The 21,115-nt window shown below is 38.2% G+C and overlaps 1 protein-coding gene across 1 annotated transcript in view; it reads right to left on the reverse strand.

Moving 5' to 3' along the window:
* Positions 1-21,115, reverse strand: part of Adgrv1 (adhesion G protein-coupled receptor V1) — a 509,614-nt gene that overhangs the window by 298,281 nt on the left and 190,218 nt on the right. The window contains exons 76-78 of the mRNA XM_035440478.1: positions 16,029-16,271; positions 7,775-8,182; positions 2,088-2,272 (exon numbers count right to left, since the gene is read on the reverse strand). Of these exons, the coding sequence (XP_035296369.1) occupies positions 2,088-2,272; positions 7,775-8,182; positions 16,029-16,271 (836 nt within the window). The remainder of the gene's footprint in view (positions 1-2,087; positions 2,273-7,774; positions 8,183-16,028; positions 16,272-21,115) is intronic.

A 21,115-nucleotide genomic window follows, 5' to 3' on the forward strand; every position in this document is an offset into this window, starting at 1 on the left:
ATGCTAAAAGAATGATGTGAGAAATGAAGTCGTGAAAGGGAATCTGTCCCTCTAGCTATATGTCCTTTTCCTTTTCATAACAAGTTTCTTCTAAGACTTAAGCGAGAGCATTTTAAGTGTTCAGTGTCAGTTGTATCAACCACACTCAGGTAAGGCCTCATACTCAGCAGTAGCTGACCAACAGATGCCGGGATTTTATGTGATTATTTTGGTTTGCTTTGGTTGGGGAGCTGAGTCTTTTTGAGAGAGAAAAAGAACGTGAAGTTGGGTGGGTAGGGAGGTGGAGAAGATCTAGAGGGAAAGAATATGATCAAACTATACCATATGAAAATTTTTAAAAACAATTTATAATGTAGTGAAAATAAATAAACAAACCGGTCAATGGCTTTGATATTCTATTTTATCCAGGATGCGAGGTCTCTGGGTCAAGCCTCCTATGTAAACACCTCAATTTGCAATTGGCCCCATATACCTCACTTAATTTCTTCATTCAGCCTCCCCATATTAAACACTGTTATAACTTAGCCACAGAGCCCCTCACTAGGCACAAAGCCACAGAAACCAGAGAACTTCACACATCTGAACATTGCTTTAATACCCCACTTCCAAGACATTCAGTCTAGTCATGGGTCAGCCATCATGGTTCCAGCCACTTTGTAACAAACTATTGAAATGAAACCAACAACACACATGTCTTTTTCCCACAGGTACCCCAAATTTCTGGCCTCTCTTAAATGCTGATAACCAAACTCCCTCCAACACCTTAGCCTCTTACATCTTTGCCCTCCAAACGCACTCACTTTGATAGTAACATCATCTGCTTCATACCTAGACTGAAGTAGGGAGGGGTACATGCTAATTGCCACCCCTTTACATTGGTACAGTAATCAACCTCAGTGCTAATTGCACTGTTTTTACTTGTTTTCCAAGTGGTTACTCGAGATTCCATTAATATTCTTGCTCAATTCTCAAATGCTCCCCTCTCAGCAGATGCACTAAATTAAATAATACTTTATAGGTAGAAACAGCATGATACTAAGAATTTTATAAGGTTCAGTGTAACCCTTCATAAAAGCTGGTGTATATAGTATGTATATGTTACAAATCATCACTTTAGGTAAACTATTGGAAGGTGGAGTTAGGGTTTTATTATTTGTATGCACTTGGATATAGCAAGGATATAATTAATATCAAAGTTCTCTGTATTTTACACCTTGTCTTTTATATGTAATTTATTGGTTTTCAACTTCATGTACCTTCAACCAAAGAACTAGTATTCAAATTTTTATTTATTCAACCGATTTCTTTTCTAGTTAGACAGAATTCATTATTGAAATGATTCAAGTTTATCATGATTCACCAGACATGGATGATGATTTTCATTGAAAATAAATGATAAAATTGATAAAGTTTATATAAATATTCTTAACCGAATGCCATTAAGTAGTAATAAAGTGATAGTTTTTTTTTTTTTTTTTAACTTCTGCCCATGTTCTAACATCAGTGGATTTTGGCTGTCAAATGCAAATAAAACATTTTGTGGTTTTTGGAATACTATCATACAATTTAGATTGTGAATGTAATTTCTTGTATGGTTGTGCACAAAATATTCACATATGTCTACATAGCTAATTATGAGGTTAATAGTGACCATGAGCTACATGTTATTTTCTACTCCTGCTGCTGTGGAACACCAGGCACAAAACTCCCCTAAAGTGTGAGAGCTGCCTCCTAATGGAAGAAACCCCTGAGGCTTTGGGGCAGCAGCAGTCACAGCCCAAGGCTGGGAATCAGCATCCTTCTTCCTCAGCATGTGCTTTCTCCTGGATACAAGCAACAGAAAACAAGATGATGTTTTCTTTTGCTCCTAAAGGTATTTTCAACAGATAGGACAGTACTGTTGATAGCACACTTTGTTTCTCGTGCTGGAACTGCTTTTCCTCTAGTAATCTTTTTCATTGACCAACAGATGCAAAGCACAGACCATATGTTCCATGTATCATCTCAGTGTCCACTGGCACCATACACTGTTTTGGAAGCCACAAGGAAACACATTTTGACAACTGATAATTTTACAAAGTACTTACTTTTCACCAGGAGACCCACAGGTAACATCCGTCAGCAGAGAAAAGGCAAAATTCTCTGTCACTTCTACAAAGTGGCTGAATCCCCTAGTGTCCTTGCGCTTGGGGTTAATTAGGGCACAAAGGAGTTCATACAAAAGCGTTCGGCTTTTGAAACTCAAAGCTTGATTTTTTCCTTCCATTGTTATCTGCAAGAAAATCTAAGTATTAAAATATGTATTAAACAGATGAATTCTTAGATTACATATAATATATATACTACACATGTTTTTAGTAACAATCATTAACAGTGACAAATATGGAAATATGAAGAACTGAGGAGAAGAATGGCATCAAATTATATTTTGAATATACCCTCTTCCATCTAAAAGGCATGGGTAGTCATTAATATAGAAAAGAAATAATCATCAAAATGTTTTCTACTTAATTATTCCTTAAAGTACCAAATGGTGGCATGTATCATTTAAGTTAGCTACAATAGTTAGTTAACATCATTAATTAAAATAAATCACAATTGTCATCTACCACAAGAATTCCTTGATGAACAAATAAATATTTCAAAAATATCTTTGAAACAGAAATAAGATTATTTTTACCTATCTGTATTTCAATGAGCAAATAGTGACTACCATATGACATTTAAAGAACAAAAGTACATCAAATTCTATTCAATCAAGAACCTTCAAGACATCCTGGCACACTGCCTTTTAAAATGTGACTTCCTTCTTACCTTAAAGGGCCAAGTTGCTATGTGAAGAACAAGGACAACATTATTGTTCCTTTGTATTCTACTATATCTGGAAAATCCAGATTCCAATGCCATCCATTTATCATTCATCCATTGTGTCTCCTGCCAACACCCAGACTACCAGTTCCTGTGATTTACTGTATATCTTTAGTAATAAACTCATGATATCATTGAAATTATTGACTTTTTTCCTAGCAGGTAAGCTTAGTAAGGGAGTAGCTCCTGTTATTCCTATGTTTGCAACTTGGCAATCTAGCAGTTTCAAACTCACACCCAAACTCAAGGTCTGAATTGATAAGAGCATCCATCTCAAAGATAAGAGAACAGTCCACAGGGCAAGCATGATCAAAATAACCATACAAATTGAATGGTTACAAATGACCAGAGCATAGCCTATTAGGTACAGAAGCAAGGAGATCAAATAAGACAAATGAAACACAAGCTCAAGAGAACCTCTTGGAACTCAGGTAGGTAGTTAACAAATGAGACAATCTTGAGACAGATCCCTAGGACACAGCATATCAAAGGCAGTGAGAAGATGCTTAGTGAGCACCAAAGTATTCAAGTTTACAGATGCAGAAACTGTTTTATATCTGAGAAAATAAAAGGAAATAATATATAATATTACTTACAGAGCTATAAAATTACAATGGGAGACAGATAAGAAGAAACCAAAAATGGAAAAACAAAAGTTTGGCTTGACATTATACATTTGTGAAAGGAAATGGCAAAAGAGCAGTATGTGTAGAATTTTAAGAATTAAGATATATACTCGAGAAGTAGACAGCTAGTCAAACTTATTTATGCTCGAGGGAAACAAAAAGTTTACTTAAGTAAAATAAGAACAACAACAAAACACAAACCTCTACAGTTACATTAGTGTAAGTTCACTGTCACTCTCAGTACCTTATGAAACTTGTTTAATCTTGTTGGGAGCCATACAGCTTGGCATGAACCTTTAGGCCAAACTTGGCAGGCCACATGGTTATAGAACTGTCTTTTGATTATAAATGGCTTCTAGAAGTGTGAGCACCCAGAAGGAACAACATGACCCAGACGTCAATCCTTTGTTCCAGCTACAGGCCCACTTACCTAAGCAACCCTCCCGTGTCCCACCACTTACCTAGGTAACCCTCCCTCACCCCACCACCTATGAACTTTTTACCCTGCCAATATCCTCCTTCTATAGTTTTCAAACATCCTGCATGAACTAACACCTGGCTCTTGGCCTCTTCTCCCCCTCCCCTTTACCCCATACTACTGACTATATAAGCTAGGCTGGAAAAAATAAAATTTGCCACTTGATAAGAATCCTGTCTTGTGGTCATTCTCTCACGTCTCTTGTTTCCATTCCCCTCCCTGGACTTCTTGCTCTAGGTTGCTGTCCTGCAGGTCCAGACAACTACATAATCTCAAGAGTCATATGCAGAGAACTTGTTGTTATTTTATTTCCAGAAAAAGAAACTGAAGGAGGGCAAGAACAACCAACTTGACCCAGGGCACAAGCTTGGTGACTGGCTGAGTCTAAGACATGCCTGCCACCATCTGCACTAGCTTGCAGCATCCCCTACTTGTCAGAATGTAACAGCACAACTTGAGTTAGTCCACTGGCAAGTCTGTAAAACTAAACTGCAAATCACTATCAGTGTGTTCACAAACTGAATCATACGTAGAAATAACTTCAGTAGAAAACACACTATTAAGAAGCCTATGACAAAAGAAATACTCAGAAAATGCAGATTATCAAAATTCATGTGCTAATCAGTAGAAGACCTGAACTTCACATGGGAAAACACTAAGAAGCTGTCAAGACTACAATTAAAAAGGAGAGCTGTTTTGGTTGTGTGTAAGGGGTAGTCTATCAGACTCAAGAGAACATGCTATTCCCGTGCTTTTACGGATGTTCCAGAATATAACATCAGAACTCCTGACTCAAATTCTACCAAGGTCTAATAACAAGAAAAACAAACCTGATGAAATAAAAATTAGAATATCAATCCCACAGGGGCTTAAAGTCTGTTATTAAGGCAACCAATAGCACTAGAAATAATTTGTTTTGTTCCACACTTAGGAAAGTCAGGGGCCAGAATATTTTTATACCAAAGATAATCTGAGTCCACAAACTGGCTTTATCTGAAAAATCTTTATAGTGAGTCTTTTAAATATGTTATTGTTTCTAGTACAACATAGTCTCATCCAAACAAAAACTGGCAGCTACTTCCAATGTGTAAATTTCCATCAAAAGAAACGTGTCATAGGACAAACAGATATCAAAGAACTTCAAATCAGAGAGAAAAAAAAACTTTCAAATACCAAATATAGTCACTTAAAACACAAGGTCATAATATAACATTTTATACAGCATACAGAAGTTCTCGTCTGTGTGTAAGTGGAGGGTAGGCTATTTTGTTTCGTTTTTAACTTTCAGCATAAAGTACAGTTGAATTTTGAATTTCTATTTGAGGTTCTATTTGAATTTCAGCCAATACCCAGCAATTTTTTTGCTCTTAGTGCATCTCAAAAGAAGTGTTAATGATATAATTACACTTAGAACATGTTGTTCACCTGAAGTTCATAAATAACTAGTCATCCTTTATTTTTATTTGCTAAATGTTGCAACCTTATTTATATGTGGTCATTTTCATGTCAGTTATTAACTCATTACTCTTTCAGTCTTATTACATAATTATGTCTAAAACATGAAGTATATTTTTTGAACATATAGTCCTAAGTATATCAAAAGGGCTGAATTCTGATTTTGTCATCAAGAAGACAACACACATACACTGTGCTTCCACAAACCTCCATGGTTCAGCCTCTGTATACACAGGCTATGTAACACTGACTGTCACTCATGGGCTGCACATATTCAGGGAACGCTGCTGTACTGTATCGATGCATTTATATATCCACACATTGAAAAGGTACAGCAATAATGACAGTCAATAACATATTTAGAGTTCCTTTTAATGTTTTGAAAACACTGTTGTACACACAACTCATTGTTGACTGAAACACTTTAATGGCTGTTATTTTTCCAATTTTTTGTTATAATAATAATGCTGAAACAAACCTTATATTACACATACAGTTGCACAAACATTCTTATTTGTTATTCTGAAACACAGTACTTACTAGGTGTTCACCATGAGCCAAATATTAGAAGCTGTGATTTAAGAATTCTAGAGTTACTCAAACTTTTATCTAGCAAAGATAGTTGCTTATGTAATAAAGCATATGAATATTCAAAATAAAGCAATGATCTTATGTTGTTAGGCTATTTGAATACTTTATTGAAATAAGTATTGAATTATAAGCATGGGCCACCAACACTTGGCATTAAGTATTGATTTTTTTTAAACACAGTATCACTATCCAACCCATGACTCCTGCCTCCACTTCTCATCTTTACTTCTAAAATGTAGGAATATTAGCATGTGCTTCATCTATCTGTCTGTCTGTCTGTCTATCTATCTATCTATCTATCTATCTATCTATCTATCTTACTTATTTTTCTGTGTAGAAGTGCTTTATCTGCATACATGTTGTGTACCATATGTGTGTCTGGTGCACAGAGGCCAGAAGAGGGTACTGGATTGCCTGGAGTGAAGCTACAGCCAGTTGTGAGCCACCATGTGGGTTCTAGAAATTGAACCCTCATTCTCTGGAAGAGCAGCCAATTGCTCTTAACTTTTGAGTCATCTCTCCAGCCCTACACTACGTCTCATTTTTATAGTGTTGCCTTCTGACTGATAATAATACATGGCTTTAATATATAACTTACTGAAGAAAAGAGAGTAGCAGAATTCCATTCTGTCATTTTTTTCCTCTAAAATATCTGAAATTCTCTTCTTTCTGTTCTACAATGTAGTCATTACATATGGTTTCTATCCTTTTTTTGTCAAGATCAATTTACTGTTGTTCTATCGGTTTTATTTTTAGGAGTTTAAGTATCACTCTTCCTTGGAATGAACTCTATCTCAAGAGTATACTCTGCATAAAGGGGCAGTCATTCTCTGTGCTTTACAAAGGTTTGTTATAGCCTCTTCTTACCCAATATGATTTTTAATTTTTCTTCCACCCTTCATGCACTGTGCTTTGAGAAATATGTAGACTAGGAAGAATATTTTAAGATCACACTGCAAACATTTTCCATAATTAAAGGTCTCTGTGTAGGAAATAGAGCACCAGTGGGTTCATATATATGTACTCAGAACTTTATGCATGTATATAAATATGTTAAAAAGAAATTATCTTGATAAGATATAAAATAAACTACAAAAATTAAAAATAAACTATAAAATACATTTCTCTCAACAATAATACTTTTTAGATATTATTTTCCATTTATAATTTTGAACTTTTAAATCTCTATGTGATTACACACTTTGTAGAAGGGTAAATAAATAATTGATCTCATATTAACAGCTGACTATGGCAAGTCCTTGCAAATGATGCCTAAAATTATTTGGTCACTCCAACTCTTTCTTTTCAACAAATATTTGTTAGTTTCTAGGAAGAGCAGAGCAAGGGGGTAACTGCTTGTGCTTCATGTATGAAAGGGCTAATATAGAGTATAGTCCAGTCCCCATCTTCTTATGAACTCAAAACACTAATGAGCAAATGGCAAAAAAAAGCCAGTCAGTCTCTGGACAGTCAGGAAGGACCTGTCAGCTCAAGCATCTGCAACAATTCAAACTCTGGCTGGATTCTAGCTGAAGCAGCTTACTCATGGCTCTCCAGTTTAAAAGAAAGGATGCCAAAGAGACCTCACCCAGTACAAGTAAAGTGGCATGTGGGACAGATTCCACTCTTGTGTTTACAAATTCTATTTTATCCTAGTACCATAGCAATGGATATTATAAGAGGATGAGGTATCTGCACTGATTCAGGCTTTATGACCTTCTCAAGCGGTGTGCTTACATCTGCAAGGATGCCCTACCTTTTCCATTAAGTGCATCACAGCACTGAGCTGCTCATCCGTGTTCTCTGTGGCTACTTTCATGTTGAGATTATGCAGCACCCTGTTGAGAACTTCTTCATGTATGGGCTGATGTAGCTGATCTGCAAGCCCCCAGATCGCTTGTGAATCCACATCAGAGACAAGAGTGACGTTGGCAGTCCCATACACTTTATCAATTCTGGCGCCACCTTTTGGGTCAAAAAGCACAATCTGGAAGCGTTTAGGAAATGCACTGAAAGACCCGCTCTCTGGTGTTAAGACAACATCCAGAACAGCGCTGCTCTGGCCAGGTTCAAAGACCAGTGTGCCTTCTGTTCTCACAAAGTCCTTTCCAGAAACAGCCGGAGAGATGAGAGCACGACCAATTGTTTCAGCACTCCTCAGCTCCTGAAAATTAGACAAGAAAATGAGACTGTGATGCCTCCAACATTATCCTAAACATTCTTATTTCTTGAACAAATTCCCCTTCTTTTCAGTCACTAACTGCCAGTAACTACATTGCCACTAGACATGGACTTTATATTTTCCTAACTGCCCTCAAGAAGCCAGTGATGATGAGGTTAGGGTACAGGACTCTACACTGAAATTAATCAAGAAAAAGGACCAGAAATGAGATGACGCTGTCTAGGAAAGAATCTTCAGTTATGAACACAGCAAATGCTGGAAAACCAAATATGGGGGATGGAGAAGAAGTATTAACATTTTAGTCTCACCTAGAAATTTAGGGGCAGGGATATCTGAGGTCTAAAGGTGGGGGAAAGAAGGGAAAGATTGGATTCTTACCCTTCAGTGTGGAGATGTGCTATTGGATTGGTTTCCTAAATAATATACATCTCACTTTTCAAATTATAGTTATTACAAAGGTTTTAGAAAGTTCAGGGTTGAATACTAGAGCCAAGAAAAGCCAAAATAGTGTGTCTGTATTCAGGACTAAGGAATGAAGTCCTAGTATTCTCCAGCACATATATTAGGATGTAGAATTGAGGGGCATACTATCTATAACCACAGAACCCACAATTCTGGCACAGGACTCACAGTATGAAACTATGTAATTAATGGAAGGGTTTTACAGGGATTTCCCCAAACAGAAATAGGACAAAGTAGAGACAAAGATGCAGGGTGATGTTAAAGACACAATTATAAACCAGGCTGGACATGGAATTTCAACAGAGACCTCATTAAAGGACCGCTTACATGCTAACCCCAGGAGACAGATTCTGAAACTAAGGAGAAATATTCCAGGCAATGAAAATAGCAATTTAAAAGACCCTGTGGTGAGAATAACCCTATAAAATGATAGGAAGTCTAGACAGCCAGTATGAATGGAAGGAGGAGTGTGTTAGACACTGACATGAAGAGTGGAAGATGTCACAGCATGTGTAGCCATTAGTTGAAATGCAGCCAGAAAACACAGAATTCAAGCAGGAGAGTGACCCATTTTATTAAAAATTCCATGAATAGTCAGGGGAATATGTACGCTAACCTATAGTCAGGTTAAGCACAATGGCAGAAAGAGGAGACACAAGACCTCTGAGACCGTTCACTCAAGGGCCACATTAGTAGAAAGCATAGAAATTTCTAGAATGGAAGAGTGTGGGTGCAGTTAACAGGATCTCCTGATATATTCAGCACAGGGTGAGAGGAATATAAGAATTGAGGATGACATCTAGTTGTTTGCCTGGATGGAGGAGTTATTGTACAGATGGTGGGAAACCAGGTGCAAGAGATATCTGTGACATACATGAAGTCTGAGGTGTCTCCTAGACATTCTACTGAAGATGCCAACATAGGACAATCAGACACACAAAAGGCTGTGACATTTCTTTGGTGTGTTATGACATATAGCTTTAAGTGACAGTATCAAAATTTGGTTAACTGAAGACACATTTAATGAATCACACATTAAAGTGATATTTTCATCAGTTCAAGTAACAAGGACCAGAAATTTCTTCTTAACTACATCACAAATACTTAGGGGTAAGAGAATTTATGCTAAATCTATGGGTTTTTTTGTTACATAGAAATGTATCTGTTGGTGACTGGTTTAATTGCACTATTCTAGTTACACTGAAGAATCGGTGCCATTGGAAACCCACAGAAACAGCTGACCTGAACAAAGCTATTGGTCTGCAGACTGATATCTGGGAAACCAACATGGGACTGATCCAGACCCCATGATTGTGGGAGACCTTGGAAATCTAAGGAGCCCCTTGTAGTAGACCAGTACTTATCCCTAGCATAGGAATGGACTTTGGGAGCCCATCCTACATAGAGGGATACTCCCTGAGCCTAGACACATGGGATGAGCCTAGGCCCTATCCCAAAGGATATAACAGACTCAGAAGACACCCTATGGAAGACCTCACCCTCCACGGGGAGCAGAAAGGGTATGGGATAGGTAGAGTGTTAGTTGGGGGCAGGGGAGGAGGGAAGAGAGAGGGAACTGGAATTTACATGTAAAACAATCTTGTTTCTAATTCATATAAAAAATTTTAAAAAAAGAATCGGTACCATTGGATAGAACAATAGCTTGCTCCATAATATTTTCACATTCTTTTGAACTCATGGAGAGCACAATTGCATATTCTTAACTTCTAATATCATACTCACTCTTCAGAAGCAAGAAACTGAGAAGCAATGAAGCAAGAACAAAGCACAAAATCACCTTAAAAGTAAAACCATGGTTTCTGGTTTTCAACTGGCTGTTTTGATTTGAGATTTTCTCTGTTTGCATGGTATAATACAACAAAGTATCATTTCCTGCACTCTACACTCAATACCCTTTATTGCCAACACCTTGTAAATGGTATTAACACTGAGAGAGAGGGTCACAATACTATTTTCTTTTCCTAAGATCTTTCATGGTAACTTTCATAATGACTCCCCTGCCTGCCAGCCCCTCATTGTTTTCAATTCCTAAGTTCTTCTACACTTCTTTTTTTTCCTTTTTAAATTATTTTATTTAAATTAGAAACAATCTTATTTTACAAATCAATCCCAGTTCCCTCTCCTTCCTATGCTCCCATGCCTCCCACCAACTGCCTCCCAGTCCCACTCCCAAGGATGAGTTCAGGCCTTCCAAGGGGGATCACCAAAGTCTGCCACATCATTTGGGGCAGGGCCTACGCCCTCCCCTGTGTATTTAGGCTGAGAGAGTATCCCTCCATAGAGGAATGGGCTCCCAAAGTCTATTCGTGCAATAGGAATAAATACTGGTTCCATTGCAAGAGGCCCTATAGACTGCCCAGGCCTCCTAACTAGCACCCACACTCAGGGAATCTGGTTCAGTCCTATATGGTTCCCCAGTTTCATGGCTGGGGTCCATGAACTCAGGTCAGCTCTTTCTGTGGGTTTCCCCAGCATGGTCCTGACCCTTTTGCTCATCACTCCTCCCTCTCTACAGCTGGATTCCAGGAGTTTGGCTCAGTGCTTAGCTGTGGATCTGCGTCTGCTTCCATCAGCTACTGGATGAAGGCTCTAGGATGTCATATAAGGTAGTCATCAATTTCATTATAGGGGAAGAACATTTAAGGTAGCCTCTCCACTATTGCTTAGATTGTTAGTTGGGGTCATCCTTGTAGATCTCTGGACATTTCCATAGTGCCACATTTCTCTTTAATCCTATAGTGGCTCCCTCTATTAAGGTATTTCTTTCTTGCTCTCCTCTACTCATTCTCCGACTCAATCTTCCTGATCCCTCATGTTCTCCTCTACCAAGTTGTAAATTTCATATGTGAGTGGAATCTTTGACTCTATTATTTTGGGGATTTTTTTCATTTAACTTGATAAGGAGATTACATCAGCTGATATATCTTGAGGGCTTGTTCCTTACCACACTAAATAGAAGTCCACAGTTTGTCTAACCTTTTGCCAATTGATGAACAGTTTTATTATCAATAAGCTACCAAAAAACATTCATGCAGAGATTTGTCTGTGGGTAATAAGTTTTCATTGGAACAAATGCCCAAGACAGCAATTTCTGGGACCTGTGTAGTTCATGTACAGTAATTTAAGAAACAAGACATCTTCCAGGGTAGTTATGCCAGCAATAAACAAATTAGCCAGTCTCTGAATTCTTGCCAGTATCAGGTATTGCCACTGATTTTTTGACAACCATTCTGGAGGGTTCTGATGAAATCACTGTGGCTTTATGGGCACGATGAACATCTTTTTTATATAAACATGCTGTTTTGTGAGATGCCTCTATGTATTTGTCTGGTTTTGCTTACTGCATCCTAAAATCTATATTTCTTGTCATTGCATTTGAATTTAGAAAATTTTCTGATGGCATTCTTTCACTGTTAAGTGTGTGGGTAGGAAAGTATTACTTTCCTTCTGAGAATTCCTTAATTTCTCTTTCATTTCACAGGGATGTTTTCTCTACAGGTGAAACACAAGGCTAATGGTTTAATTCAGTATTTGAAATCTATGGTTCATAGCTGGGATCCAGCTTTTCTCTCTCAGGATTTCAGTATTTTCCTGTTATTTCTTAAATTTCCTGCAGTTTGGCTATCATGCACTGTTATCTTTACTATTGGGATCTAGAATCCCTGAAGAGACAGGTCTTTGAGTAGGGGAAGGGAGCATTTAGATTAGATTCACTCAGGTGGAAAGATCCCTTCTAGGTGTAGACAGTGACGTTCCAGGGACTGGAGTCCTGGACTGAAGGAAAGGAGAAAGCTGAGTGAGCATCAGGTTTGTTGCTCTGTTCCTGACTGTGGATGCAGAATGACCCTGCCTCAGACACCTTGACCTCCCCCCACCCCATGATGGAGCACATCCTTAAACTGTGAACAAAACAGACCGTCCCTTCCTCAAGTTACTTTTGTCAGCTGTTTTGTCTCAACAAGAAGATAGTCAATCAACATACTTCCTCAACAAGTTTCCTTTATCTTCCTTTCTTTCTACCTTTTTCTGTTTTTAGTTTCTTGATCCTATACATTAATAACCTTTATCAAATTGAAACTTTTCAATCACTATTATTTCAAGTGCTTTTTTCCAATCACGATCTCTCTCTCTCTCTCTCTCTCTCTCTCTCTCTTTCCTTTCTTTCTTTCTTTCTTTCTTTCTTTCTTTCTTTCTTTCTTTCTTTCTTTCTTTCTGGTTTCTGGGTTGTAGTGTTAATTTTGTTGTTGTTACAGCTGTATAGGTCCCTAAGCCACTGTTTGTTTTCTCAATCTATCTGCTGCTGCTGTTCAAACTGAGGATGAATCATCATACTATGTGCAAGATTTTTGTCTCCTTTGTTCCTTCATTCTGCTGAGATTATCCAGTTTATTTTAGTTGGTGTATTTCCACATGTAAAATTCCTGTTTACTAGTCTGTGTGTCCTCTGTTTACTAACAAAGAATTCCTCTTTACTTACTGAGAGAATTTCTTTCTTTGCCTTGTTTAACTATTTTTAAAGCATTTTGTGGTAGCTGTGTTACAATTTTATTGATTCTCTCTCATATTTGGCTCATGTTACTGCTATCATCTATTAATTCTTATTTTTCATTCCATTTTAGATCATCTCCATTCTTGATATGACAGATAACTATTAATGGGCAACTTACATGTCACATCTTACCTCATGAGACTCTAGACATTGTTCTTTTTATTATTATTATTATTATTATTATTATTATTATTATTATTATTATTATTATTGTGCTGGCTTATTTTGACACTGTTGTGGCCAAAGAAAGGAAATGACCACCTCACTACTGGCAGATAAAGTGAAGTTTTCCTAATTGGTTTGTGGAGACACTAGAGGGAAGAGAGTTGTCTTTATTGTTAGGTAGAGTGAGAGCTTGCCAATAAACTCATCTCCACAGATATCTCTTTGGATAAGAGGTGTGTGAGAACTTCTCCACTAACATTGTGTCAGTGCTGGGGACCTTTTCCTATTAGATGGCAGGCAAAGCCCCAACTCTCCATTAGGTGCTATGACACAGTATGCAGATGTGGATAAAGCTGAGGTAAAGTGTTTCAGGCATGTTTGACTGGAGAATACAAAATATTTTCAACTAAAAGCTTTCTTCTGTCTTGCTTCCTTCGCTGCTCCTTATACTACAGACAACATACAGGTTTTCACTCCTTGCACTACAGACAGTATATCTCCATAGGGGGTTTTCACTCCTGGCACTACAGATAGAACATTTGTAGGGGGTTTTCCTGCTCTTGCACTAAAGACATTTTATCTGGGAATTTTGTTCTTTGCATCACAGACAGCATATCTATATATTTTTTAAATTCTTTTTTAATTAGTGACTCCATATGGCAAGTTCGTCAGCTCAAAATCTTGGGTATGAGGCAAAATGGGAACTATGGAACTTACCTATTTTTTTTTGAATGAACATTATTATTATTATTATTATTATTATTATTATTATTATTAAATTAGTAACAAGCTTGCTTCACATGCCAATCCCAGCTCCCTCTCCCTCCCTCCTTCCCTGCCCCCCACCAAGTCCCCCCAAGTCCCTACCCCATCCCCCCTCTGCTCCCGAGGGAGGGTGAGGCCCTCCATGAGGGATCTCCAAAGTCTGCCATATCATCCCAGGCAGGACCTAGGCCCTCCCCTATGTGTCCAGACTGAGAGAGCATCCCTCCATGTGGAATGAGCTCCCAAAGTCCATTTGTGTGCCAGGGTAAATACTGATCTACCACCCGAGGTCCCATAGACTGCAGAGGCCTCCTCACTGACACTCACACACCTCTTTATATACCATTTGGGACCCAAATCACTACTCATTTGTTTGCTCCCCTGTGTTTCAGAGTCACCTAATATTGTTTTAGACATAATTCCCATGGTCTGTGGCCATCAGTAGGGAAGGGCATAGCTGTTCCACATTAGAGAAGCAAAAATCTGCATTTATAGGAAACGCTTCAGGTTCGGGTTCCAGCTTTCACTCCCATGTGACAATTGTTAACACAGCATTGGTATCACAGCATTGAGTCTGTAATCACAGGGCAGTGGATCATAATTGGAATAACTGGTGTGTCTTCGTGGATACATATGTTCAACTCTCTCATCCAGGCATGTGAGCTTGTTCATAAAAGTGCCTCAAATATCTTCTTTATATGTTCCCATCTCTAGTTCCCCTTCTATCTCTACAAACTCATGCCTTGATAGTGAAATATCCCATGGGAGAAGCATGAACATAAACCATGCACCTTTCTCATTCTCTTTCTATCATAACCATGCTAAACAAAATAGTAAAATCTCAGTATGAATAAAAATGTTACAATGTTTGTAGTACTGTATGCCTATATAAAATGGAATTTATTTTATTATCTTCTGTTATATTATATTATTATCTTCTGCTAACTGATCTCCACACAAGTCTAAATCTCACCCATAAATCTAAATCTACCCTACTCTATGACACCAGCCACACTGCATCACATGAGCCAACTACATCATACTAACTACACTACGAAGAATGTTACTAAGACTTTGAGGCCTAGATGGCAAGATCTGGAGTCTTAAAATGGGGTAAATAACAACAGTATGCACAATTCTAGTTTCCTATTGGTTGAATCCTGGAGGTACAGAAGTGAAGGGAAAAATCCAGAGCGCTCAAGTGGGTGAGCTACAATCTCCACAATCATTCCTCAAACAATAGATAACACGTTTAATTGCTTCGACTATATTAGAATTTTGTTGGCGAAACTAAGTAAAAAAAAATAATAACTGCTGAAAAGGCATGTGAGCACACAGGCTCTGGTCTCCGTGATGCAGTGTTGCTCTCTGGTCCTCCAACAACCCAGCTAGTCTTTCACTGGATAGCACATGCAAGGACGAACTAGCAGTGAGTGTCAAAGTAGTGCTATACAAAATGTAGGTTCAGTCAGTATTTAAGGATTGACAGGGAAAAAAATCACAACTAGTTCGAATATGAGCTGTAGGCAAACTCTGTTTTCTGTTCATGTTGAAAAAGCTGCAGCAGAGAAGTTTCTATGCTGAGACGCCAGAGAAGTGACAGAGAAGATTTGCCAGTGGTGCCTTGCATCCGACAATTAACTCTGCCAAACAAAGTGATCAAAAGAGAAGACCTACGGTTTTAAAACATGATTTCTTAGTGACCAGAGAAAACTGACCTGATGTAACAATAAAACCGTATATTAAATAAACAGCAAGTTATCATAGTATCCTCAGAAAATATTGTTTAGCATTATTGTGTCATTATACTCCTTATAGATAGATGAAAAGATTCTGAACATACATGGCTTTACTTTTCATGCCTACCTGGGTACTAAAGTTAACAGACATCATCATGCCTGTCCCAGAATCTCTGACCACCTGCAAACTGATCAAAGTGGCCCTCTTCTGAGCCACAGCCAGCCGAGATCCCACAGAAAAGAAAACAAGACTCTGAGGCTCATCAGTCTTGGAAACTTTAATCCGTGCGAATCTAGCACTGTTGTTTATAGCTGCCCCAGCAGTGACATCATACAGCTCCACAAAAAACTGCATTTCAACGTGAGGCACCTGACAGTAAGGAAAAGAAAGATTTAACTATTAGAAATATACTCCTGTTTTTACATATTTCTACCACTAAGACATGCTATAGTTCATCTACAGCATTATAGACATGAATATATACATGTATTCACATATATATATAAATACATATCTGTGTGTGCACATGTAACAATAATTATCAAAGAAAACAGACAATCAACTTAAGAGTCATGACAGAAGTTGGAGGGAGAAAAGGTACCTATGAGAAAAAAGTGACATAATTCTATTTCAATTAAAAATATTAAAAAGAAATAAATACTAAGGACATGTTTTGTATAATTACAGAATATTAAATTCTTATATTAAATCACTATGGCAACTGTTCTTTTTTTATTAACATAACATTTTATTGACTCTGGGAATTTCATATCATGTACTCCAATTTTACCCATTTCCCAGTTCTTCCATGTCTGCCTGCCATCCTTGTATTCTCCCCCAAAAAGAAAATTTTTAAAAAGAAAAATAATGAAAAAGAAAGAAAGAACATTTTGTTCCTCTGTCTTTCCTGCTTCACCATCACATATTCATTTGTTGTAGTGGCCTTGGAAACGGGCATTATGTTATACAGTATTCTCTTTTGCCAAAACAGCTTTACTTCCAAATGTTCATTGCAATGAGTTGTTGGTCCAGTTCAAGGCTCTAGTATACCATCAATACTGGACCCTCACAGAAATTTCTCTTGGATATCCTCCTATTGCCCCAGTCATGGAGACACTGCAGCTATAGGACTGCTACCTTCCATGAACTCCAGCAACTCACAAATGCAGTAGGGTGGTCCAACTCAAGGCCCCAGATATGGGCCTATAGCTGAATTGGTAGGCCCAGCCTCCACAGGGACCATCTCCCTCAGGCCAGTGTCAGGGCCAGCTCTCCCACACGAAAGCCATCAGAGCCAGCTCTCCCATAGGGATGGTGAGCGGTGGGGCAGTTCTTCTAAACATGGCCCTCAGCTGCAGCTCAGGCTTAAAAGTAGCATTCTAGTCCTTGGGTAGCATACAGATTAGTGTGGCCCAGGAGCAACATGGCCTCAGCTGGTGGCCCAGACCTCAGGTCTGTATGGCCATCAATGGTAACATGGACCACGGACATCAACATAGCCCCAGTTGCAGGAGGGCCGTGAACCCAGGCATGGCCCTTGGCAGTAGCCCAGGCCCAGACATTACATGGCCCCAGGTGGTAGCATAGGCCACCTATCTGTTCCTCACTGCTGCCTTCAGTTCACCTTCTTTCCAAGCACATGAACTGGTCCACTTTTCCTTCTCTCCCATCTCTCCACTACACATTGTAGTAACACCAGCCCTGGCTGCTTGGTGCTGACTATTCTTTTTTAACTTCTTCCTTTAAAACTACGTTTTCTGATAGTGAACTCTCTGGAAAGTAAATGCCTGTGGTGCTTTGAATAAGAATGGCCTCTCCAAGGGCTCATGTATTTGAAAGCTTAGTCATCCGGGAGTGGCTGGACTTGAAAGGCCTAGAAGGATTAGGAGGTGTGAACTTGTTGAGGTATGTCACTAGACATGGGTTTTGAGGTTGCAAAAGCCCACACATGCTAGGCCTAGGCTTTTTCTTTTTGCTGACTGATCAAAATGTTGCATTCAGCTACTGCTCCAGTATCTGCCTGCATGCCACTATGCTCCCCGCCATGATGATAATAGGTTAAACCTCTGAAACTGTAAACAAGTCCCCCAATAAAATGCTTTCTTTCATAAGACTTGCCTTGATCATGGTGTCTTTTCATAGCAATGGAACCTTGACTAAGGCAAGGTCTAAAGGTAATGTACTTAAACACAATCAGCAAATGAGGAATAAATAAAACGTATTCACACAACCAGCTAGTTAAAAACCAATGGAAGCAATAAAGCATTCAAATATTTTTCAAAATAGGTAGATCTCAGAATGTGGCAACAAGAGATAATATCAGGTTTCATAAAGACTGCATAATTATATACATATATGTGATACCTTAACTATAAAAATAAAAATGATATAGTGTTTACTCCATGTGGTCAAAAGGTATTTACATAAATATTCAAAACTCAAATAAAATATGTCACACATGACAGCAGCTGCCTCAACACTGATGTCATGTGGAAACCGGGCAGAGTGTGGAGTTGAATAACACTGTGGATTGCAAAAAAAAAAAAAAAAAAAAAAAAAAAAAAAAAAGGGTGAAAAATTCAATATCATAAGATCTACTTATTTATAGTTTCTTTTGAGACAGGCTTCTCTTGAACTAAGTGTTTACCCAAGGACAACCTTGAATTCCTGATGCTCCACCTGCTCTACTTCTCAAGTGCTAGGATAACAGTTGTACACTGCAATTTCCAGCTTACATGATGTAAGGAATCAAACCCAGGGCTTTATTTGTGCTAGGTGAGCACTGTCACCTGAGCTGCATCTTCACCCCAAATTTTTTCTTAAGTTTTTAAAATTTTAAACAAATATGAGTATATATTGGTAACAAATTCTATAATTCCATATAATTTTCAAATTTTTAAAAAGCACTGTATCAAATCAAAATTAACTCTGTTCATGCTCCAGCCTTGTTTTTTTCCCTGAAATCACTCGTTTCTGAAGCCTGAATTGCTCTTCATAACACATTGTCAATCATCTGTTACTACAAATGATTTATTCTTACAAAGTGGAATCTGAAATGTTTAGCAGTGTTGTTAGCATCCTGGCAGATCTTTCTAAAGGTGACTTGATGTGCTTTCAACTGCACGTGTCATTGTCTAATAGTACATTAGACAGATTTTTCTCTGCTAGCAGGAGCCTAATCCATCATTTGTTTTGTGATCATTTAAATGACAATCATTATGTCATGAAACAAAACATGAAATCGTTCAGTATTATCCAAAAAAGTTCTATTATTAGTCATAAAGGAAATGCTCTTAACCTCATTTTCAATGTCTGAAGAAATGTGTTTAGCTATCCAAAAGCAAATAACCTTCTTTACTTTTGCTGATAGACCATCAGTAATGCTGGAATGTGGAAATAAGTGTATTCTTTCCACTTAGAGAAACCATAGCTGGCAAATGCAAGATGAAGCAGTAGGGAAAGTAAGGGCAACTATATCCAAGAGCCAATATTCCCTAATGGCTGTGGGAGCTCAAATTCACAATAGTCTCTTTGAACTGAAGATTTTGGCATATTAAGTTCCAATAGACACTCTTGTCTTTATTTTCCAGTAAAATATTCCTTTTCATTGTGATGATGACTAGAACATTACTTATATCCACTTACTGTCAAAAGAACGTGTTGTAATCTAAGTAAAGGACTATCTAAAAATTGAATAGTGTACAGATGGATGCCTACATATAATTAGACCAGAGACAAAAGGAATCTTCCAGTCAGACAAAGAAATGCTCTATTCAAACAATGTGCCTGAAGTCTATTGAGAAATAAGACTTAAAGATGATACCTGAACCTCTCCAGACTCCTAAACATGATGGGAAACCTCTCATGAACCCATGCAACAACAACAGGTCCCTCTCCTAGTGAGACAGCTGCACTTCAGGGTGGCCTCTTGCCCTAACCAGTATAACATTACTCTCTCTGGGCTCCAAACTGCTCAGCAGCAGAAAAGTAAAAGCAAAACAATATCTTACCTAAATATTTTTCTAAAGGAAATTTGTACCAATGTCTAAATGCTTCATTTAGTTTAAATAAATTTGGTCAGGAGTGTGCCTGCTGTCTTAGTTTTTTCCCTGTTGTAATAAATTAACTTGACAAAAGCAACTTGAGGATGAAAGGAGTTGTTGGCTCACAATTCCAGATTATAATCCATCATTGTGAAGGAGCCAAGGAGGTAAGAACTTGAAGCAGCTAGGGATATTACATCCATAGTCAGGGATGGAGAGCATGGATTAGTGCACGCACACCAGGGCCTAGGGCCTTCTCCAATTTTCATTCAGCCTAGAAACTGGCTTACAAAATGGTACTGCTCGTATTCCAGGTGGCTCTTTCTACCTCAGTTAACACAACTAAGAAACCCCTCACAGGTACTCCTACATGCCAATCTAATCTAGACAGTTCCTCTTTGAGATCTCCTTCTAGGGTAGGTAATACACTGTATCAAGCTGACAATCCAAATGAACTATCCTACTTCCTGAGCTAATCCTTATTTTATATGTTTTGTTATTATAGAACCAGAAGATAAAACATCCAGGAAAAGGTGGGTTGGCTGAAATTCAAAACATGGGTTCTAACCTGCCTAAGTAATTGATTAGGCAAGTCGGTTAAGTTCTTCATAACTTGAAAATGAAAGTACTGAATAAGTGTGCAGTTGACAACAGGAAAAATTAGAGCAAAAAGTTTTAAAGTTAAGGATAAAGAAACTGGACTGAGGGAGATACCAATTCAACTGGTCTTGTCACTCTATGGACAGGTGTGTGTGTGTGTGTGTGTGTGTGTGTGTGTGTGTGTGTGTGTGTGTGTGTGTATGTGGTGTGTGTGTTATCTGTAAACCTCCACAAGCATTGATGCAGCTACTGCAGAAGACTGGATTCCCTCAGGCTCCAGCCCATCCCTTCTTAGTAATAGCCCCATCAATCATCTCTTAGGGTCAATTCCTTGCCAAGAACTGTGCTAATAACCTTCATTTGTTATCATCACAATTACTCTTCCTAATAGCCCTTTATTAACGCCTTTAAATGTCTGAGGCTGGTCATTGCTAAACAACTTATCCAGTATTACTTAATTAATTAGTGGACAAACTAAGAATTGAACCATGGACTTCTGTTGTCAGAGCTAAAACTCTGAACTATCATATGAACAATTGAACAAGCTCTGTGTGATTGAAACCATTTCTC

This window comes from Cricetulus griseus, chromosome 2, assembly GCF_003668045.3.
Source record: "Cricetulus griseus strain 17A/GY chromosome 2, alternate assembly CriGri-PICRH-1.0, whole genome shotgun sequence".
In the NCBI taxonomy this organism is placed as follows: Eukaryota; Metazoa; Chordata; class Mammalia; order Rodentia; family Cricetidae; genus Cricetulus; species Cricetulus griseus.